General features: G+C 42.1%; 1 protein-coding gene across 1 annotated transcript in view; it reads right to left on the reverse strand.

The window, feature by feature from the left end:
* The window catches only part of tnfaip8l3 (tumor necrosis factor, alpha-induced protein 8-like 3), a 46,099-nt gene extending 41,451 nt beyond the window's left edge, over nt 1–4,648 (reverse strand). The window contains exon 1 of the mRNA XM_088334295.1: nt 4,106–4,648. Within this exon, the coding sequence (XP_088190421.1) occupies nt 4,106–4,451 (346 nt within the window). The 5' untranslated portion in view covers nt 4,452–4,648. The remainder of the gene's footprint in view (nt 1–4,105) is intronic.
* Between the last annotated feature and the right edge of the window lie 2,733 nt (nt 4,649–7,381).

Consider the following 7,381-nt stretch of genomic DNA (forward strand, 5'->3'; position numbering starts at 1 on the left):
CTGAAACAAGATACTGGGAAAATATATAGCCGGAGTAGCTCACCGAAGTCGTTGTGTTCAATAATAATGTGCAACCATGGTCCTCTTATATCTGTGAGTGTAGTAAATCCAGGAGAATAAAATATTTCCAAATACAGAATAGTAAAACATGCTATCTCTATGCCGTAGACAACCAACCAAACTTGCTATTCACATTTATCTTTTTCGGCCAATTGCAGGCTTTGTTTTGCCCCATTAGCCTATGCAAGCCCGTAAATTATAAAAAGGATCCGCCCCCTTTACCTCCGAATAACTTTAGCCAATAGTGATCGATTCAACTGATGATTGACACCTCTTTTTCGGCCAATTGCAGGGTTTGTTTTGCCCCTTTAGCCTATCCGAGCCTGTAAATGATAAAAAGGATCCGCCCCCTTTACCTCTGAATAACTTTAGCCAATAGTTATCGATTCAAATGATGATTGACACATTGGTTAGCCAATGAAACGCCGTTATATAAATCCCATCATACACCGCGGACTACTTCACGTTCGGGGGAAAATCTAGTCGGCGGCTGTTGCATTAGTTGCAAGACTTTGCGACACACCATTGAGCCATATATAAGGCGCACTGTATTGTAAGGCGCATGGTCAGCTTTTGAAAAAAATTAAGACTTTTAGGTGCGCCTTATAGTGCGGAAAATACAGTATTTTTTATTATCATTGATGATTTTCCAGAGAAGATAAAAGATACTGTACTACTATAACAATAACATCCTGAGCTGGGCAGCATGGTGGATGAGTGGTTAGCGCGTCCGTGGCACAGTTCTGAGGTCATGGGATCAAACCTTCCTGTGTGAAGTTTGCATGTTCTCCCTGTGCTTGCGTGCGTTTCCTCCAGGCACTCTGGTTTCCTCCCACATTCCAAAAACATGCATGTCAGGTTTATTGGCTGGTTCAAATTGTCCTTAGGTGTGAATGAGAGAGTGAGTTGTCTGTCTCTGTGGGCCCTGTGACTGGCTGGCAACCAATTCAGGGTGTCCCCTACCCACTGCCCGAAGATAGCTGGGATGGGCTCCTGCATCCCCGCCACCCTACTGAGGATAAGCGGTGCAGATAATGGATGGATGGATGGATAGACATCCCGAGCTACAGTGACCACAAATAATATGATATGCTTACTTATACTGATAATTTAAGCCGTGGCTCAAAAATAGTTAAGAAATACTGACTCATGCAATGCAGTTGAGTATTTGATCTGTCCGTGTCCGTCTGTCTGTAAATCCCTCCTGACTTCCTTCTCTGTTGCTCTCCCTCGCTCTTATTTCACTACTGTGCAGATTTGTCTTCTTCGTGAAGACAAAGAACGTCCTCGTACATCTCCAACTCCGTATCACGTTTACAGAAGAAATACTCAAATGCTTTCCCCTGGCAATGAACACCCCAGACTCCAATAAAAGTGCTGAAAGATTTATGCAACCTCAAATGAAAAGTTGAACAAACACATGTTGGAGTTGGCTAGAGATTTGCAGCCACTCACAAAGGTATACAGAATCTTTAAATGCAGACCACAAATGCCCAATCTTTGAGAAATTAAAGCTCATATTCGGATGCAGAAATGGATTTAAAAATAAATAAATAAATGATAAGTGTTGGCGGATCAATCTAAATATCGATATTATCAATACTAAGCAACTACTTGGATTGGATCGATACTATTGTACCGCGATCGATATTTCATCCCTGCAATTTCCTCGGAGTGCAAGCATCTATATTTAGATAGTGCAGTCCTTCTCTCTGTTCTTTGATTCCCACGCCCTTTAGGACGGGTCTGCTTTTGTAACTTTAAAATGTTTATTAATAAGAAAAGTTTCAGGGAAGGCCTTTTAAGCACAGGTTGGAATTTCTCATCTGAGGTTGGGCTCTCCTTTGTGCATGTTCAAATTCCTTTGATGTATTTTCTCCTCAGATAATTAACTTAAAACAGAAAGTAAGATACAAAAGGTTATTATTCTTATAGCATATGTTATTACCAGTTCTGGGTCGTTGTGATTTTCTAGTAAAATTATGTTTTCCTGTGCTTAACTGAGTCCAATTAAGCCAACATTCTGTTTTTCTTACACTTTTACGTTCCTTCTTTCATTTTTCTTTCTTTCTTCCTTTTGTCTTTCTTTTTTTATCTTTCACTCTTCTTTTCTTCCTCTCATTTGTTTTTTTTGTTTTTTCTTTCTATCTTTCTTCACTCTCTGCTTTTATCTTTTACTCTTTAACTCTCTGTGTTTTTCTTTTCTTTATCTCTCTTTCTTTCTGTCATATATTTATTTTTCTTTTTTCTACTTGAACAATTAAATCGGTACTAACCTAGTAAGATCGTAATAGTAACATCTATCCATACATTATCTGCACCGCTTATCCTCTGTTGGGTCATGGGTGTGCTGGAGTCCAACCCAGCTATCTTCAGGCAGTGTGCAGGTGACACTCTGAACTGGTAGCCACCCAGTCGCAGGGCACACAGAGACAGACAACTGTTCACTCACAGGTTCGATTCCCAGCTCCTCCGTGTTATATGTCAAAGCGTCCTTGGGCAAGACACTGAATCCCTAATGCCCCCTATAGCAGGTAGTTGCCTTGCATGGCTGACGCTGCTATAGGTTAGTTAGTGTGTAAAAGGGAAAAGTGTGAAGCACATTGTAAAGCGCTTTGGGAGGTCTTCATTGACTTGTAAAGCGCTATATAAATGCAGACCATTCATTCATTCATTCACTCGCTCATTCACACCTAGGAACAATTAACCTGACATGCATGTTTTTGGATTGTGGGAGGAAACCGGAGTGCCCTGAGGAAACCCACCCAAGCACAAGGAGAACATGCAAACTCCTCACAGGAAAGCTTGATCCCATGACCTCAGAACTGTGCCGCACATGCGCTAACCACTGCGCTGCCGTGCTGCCCAGTAGCAACATAAGTTGTTATTTTAATTGCATATCAAACTGGGTGCTCTTTGCACTAATAAGTAGGAATAAGTAGCTCTCTGGTTAAAAAAGGTTGGCGACCCTGGTATAGTGCATACCGTAGCTCAGGGGTAGGGAACCTATGGCTCGGGAGCCATATATGGCTCTTTTCATGAGTACGTATGGCTCAGAAATAAAATGTAACTATTGCGCATCTCTCTGTGGCGTTCCAAAGTCAAGTGATTTCATCCCGATTTTGGTCCATATAAAGACGAAGCAACTTAATGCAGAAGTTTGATGAGAAACCATTTAAACTGATAAATAAAAACGCTGGCAAACGACTTTGATTGGGTGAGCAGTACAGGTGGGCGGATCCCTGCACACAGCGCAAGGCACTTCCTTCTCTCTCTCGCTCAGTGCAGTCTACACCAAAAGTGAATATGACGATATGCTTATCGTTTGCAGTAATTTGTGACATTTTTACAAAAGAACTTTGCATGCACATTGTTTTAAAACCGTTATTAGGAAAACATTTGATGGAAAAAAAATTGCCTCAACACTCTTAACTGAAGGTGAAAGACAAATTGTAAATGGCATATTTACATTGATTTGGGACACAGGATTTGGCATTATTATCATTTCATACATTTGATTGAATCATCAAATGACACACAGTGAAATAAAATGTGCTTAAAAATAAGCTTTTGTCTAGAGAGCGGGTTTGGCAGTTTTTTTCAATTTTGTCTGAAAATATATGAAGTGGCTCTCTCAATTTCTTTTAAAAACATTTTTTGCTTTTATGGCTCTTTGGGTCAAAAAGGTTCCTGACCCCTGCCGTAGCTAATAAAAATTCATACAACATGTGTTGGATTCATTATAAGGCTTATGAGATTTTTTCTGCAGCTGCAGACAAAGTTGTTTTGTGTTTTTTTTTGGGTCGAATATGGCTCTTTTCACTTTTTGTGTTGCCGACCCCAAAGTTAGAGCTACGCCAAAGTAGCACGTCTTACTTCAAGTCAAATTTGTGTAGCAGCAGAGATGTATCATAAAATGTTCACAGAATATGGTGGCAATATTGAAAGTAAAAGGCTTCTGTGGAGTGCATTTAATTCTTTGAATGTTGGGAGGAATTTGAGAAGTCGTTCATGAAGTGTAAGCTGCGAGTGCTGAGTGGTCTACCTGGCGAGAAGTCTCCATCACTTTGGTCTCCAGAATCCGAGTCCATGATCCTCTCACAGGACACAAGGAAGTCAAAGCAGCTCTTCTGTCTCGCTCCCTCTTCTGAATCTTTTTTCCCCCACAAAAGAAAAAAAAAGATGGAAATCACAATTTCTTTTCTCCCCGGTGAGCTTCTTTCCCCTTTCACAGCCAAGCCAAGGATCACAGCAGCGGTGGGAGGATCATTTGTTAAGCTGTCCTTTTCCTCCTGATATGATTCCTTCACTTTCCTTCTTTCTTTTCCTCCTGATCTACTTTTCTGGTGCCCCCTCCGTCCGCCTTCTCTCTTCCTCGTTCCTCCTCTCATCCGGTAAAGTCCACTCCAAGTAGTGATGAGAATTTCGGCTCTTTTTAAAGGACGGGCTCTTTTGGCTCGGCTCACTAGAGAGAGCCAGCACTTTCTGCTCCCACGCGGCTCTTTACTTGGTTTGCAAATAAGTGCACCAAATTAATTCATTTTGGGAATTAATTATGCTACTATATTATAATAGCCTTAATTGTTTCAATATGGGGGCAGCACGGCGACGCAGTGGTTAGCGCATTAGCGACACAGTTCTGAGGTCATAGGTTCAAATCCGAACTTCCTGTGCAGAGTTTGCATGTTCTCCCCGTGCTTGCGTGAGTTTCCTCCGGGCACTCCGGTTTCCTCCCACATTCCAAAAACATGCATGTCAGGTTAATTGGCCGGTCCAAATTGTCCCTAGGTGTGAATGAGAGAGCGAGTGGTCTCTGTGTGCCCTGCGACTGGCTGGCAACCAGTTCAGGGTGTCCCCTGCCCAATGCCCGATGATTGCTGGGATGGGCTCCAGCACCCCCGCGACCCTACTGAGGATAAGCGGTGCAGATAATGGATGGATGGATGTTTCAATATATAGTGAACTTTTACCTAATTTAAACTTTCAAATCGTTTATACTGAGAATAATACACAGAGATGACGCCCGACTCATTCTGACCACTCATGAGCAACTCCAAGATAATGGGAGAAAGAAAGAGAGAGATAAAGAGAGAGAGAGATAAAGAGAGAGCGAAAGAGAGAGAGAAAGAGAGAGAGAGAGTGGAGGGGAGAGTGAGCGAAAAATTGAAGGAAAAGAAAGACCAATAGAAACACTAAGCAAACGAGAGAAAATAAGAAATAGAGACACAAGAATAAAAAGCGAGAGAGAGAAAAAATGTAGCGATAAAGAGTTTGACAATGAGGGAGCAAGAGGGAGAGAGAAAGAAAAAAGAGTCATGAAGAGTAAGCGAGAAAGAGTATGACAGAAAAGAGTGACAGAGTAAAAGGGGGAAGGGATGAAAGAGAGAGTAGGAGACAGAGGAAATGAGAGAAAGAAAATAAGAAAGAGGGAGAGGCAAAGGGCGAGAAAGAGGGAGAGAGGGAGGGACAGAGAAAGATAGAAAATGATGAACAAAGAGAGAAAGTAAAAAGGGAGAAGAAATGGCAATGAAATAAAATGAAAAATAGATATAGAGAGTAAGAGAGAGAGAGAGAGAGAGAGGGAGGGGGTGGGGGGGGCTTCCAGGGAGCCAGCTCTTTATTAAGAGGGATCCGGTTCTATCGCTTCAAATAGCCGGCTCATGAAGCCGTTTCGTTGGTGAACGACCCATCACTAACTCCAAGTCTTTCTGTATGCAGCCTAGCCTTCCCTCGTGCAATCCTCACCACCAATCCAAACCCTTCCACCCCCATATACACGCGCGCACACACCCACACACTGCATCTCAGTGTTTTTTTCAGCGGAGCAGTGGGAAAGTTTCTTTCAAAGCAATTTAAAACACATCCCAGCAGTATAAATCGCACGACCTCTCGTTGCTGGCTCCCAAAATGCAGGCAGGCCCCCTAACTGGCGTGACGGTCACATGGCGTGAGTCGAGTTGCTGTTTAACCATCGGCAGTAAACGTGATCTCTTGGTCTGAGCCGGTGAGAACATCGGCCCACTACGGGATTGTAAATAAACTTTGAAGGAGTGTTATGGAAACACGGTGAGGGTCAGGGACCCACAACCGATCTGTTTAGCACTCTTGTTTTCAATACTGGCCCTGCTGGTCTTATTAACTGTTGTGTGATTGAATGTCCTTGAATGAACTGTTCGTGACTTTTTCCAAACCACTACATTTTTACTCTTATTGTTTACTCCTAAATGCACGTGCCAACACTACTCATTTCATCGTGCATCGCAAAAGTATCGCCCCTCAATAACATTTTTGACTGAAACATTCGTAAGTAGAGACGCCTTTTGAATCTCAATGCACTAATCCGTTACATGCCCTGCAAAAGTATGTTTTTTTTAATTAATCATAAAAGAGCATATTAACATGCGACAAATTAGACTACCACAAAGAAAACATAAAATGCGAGGAACATATTGTAAAAAAGTCAAAGAACAATGGAAATAATACAAATATTAATTTACGTTTAAACTGGCCTCTATGTTCATGAAACAGATCCAATGACATCTGCAATCCGTCATCATAATGAGCGATAGATAGCTTGACCTGTCAACATTTTTTCCTGGGTGATTTCTTTCCACTTAGTGGAACTTTCCAAATTGTCTTTAATTTGGGGTGATGGAATAATGCAGGAGTGTCAAACTCATTTTAACTCAGGGGCCACACGATAGAACAAACATTCTGTCGGGGGCCGGACTAGTAGATTAAAGAGAAAGAAAAGGAGAGTTGAAGAAATAAGAGAAAGAGGGGGGGGGGGGGTAAAGAAAGAGAGAGAGGGAGAGAGCCTGAGAAACAAAATAGAGAAAATGAGAAATCGTGAGAGAGGGGCAAAGAAAGGGAGCGGAAGAAAGAAATCCAAAGAGAAATAGAACGTCAGTAGGAGAGAAAAGAGAAAAAAAGCGTGAAGAGTAGGAAGAGAGATAGAGAAAAGAGAGAAAAGGAAAAAAGGAAGTTAGAGAAGTTAAAAAGACACAGAAAGAGACAGAGAGGAACAAAGGAAGAGAAAAAGAGACGGAGTGAAAGAGACAAAGAGTGGGAGAAAATAGGAGAGAGAGAGAGAGAGAGAGAGAAATAAATACAAATAAAGTGTCTCTGTTCGAGGCACCTTTCTTTGGCAACATCAAGTTGACATATTTCAACCTGCAGCTTGTTTTTCTCTTGCGCTTCTCTGAGTGTTGTCTCGCGGGCCGGATTCAATCCCTTAGCGGGCCTGATCTGGCCCGCGGGAAGCCTGTTTGACACCTGTGGAATAATGGATTCACCCTCCTCCTTGTCGTCTCTGAACTCC

This window comes from Urocampus carinirostris, chromosome 4 (genome assembly GCF_059441175.1).
Source record: "Urocampus carinirostris isolate Australia breed hairy pipefish chromosome 4, RoL_Ucar_1.0, whole genome shotgun sequence".
NCBI lineage: Eukaryota > Metazoa > Chordata > Actinopteri > Syngnathiformes > Syngnathidae > Urocampus > Urocampus carinirostris.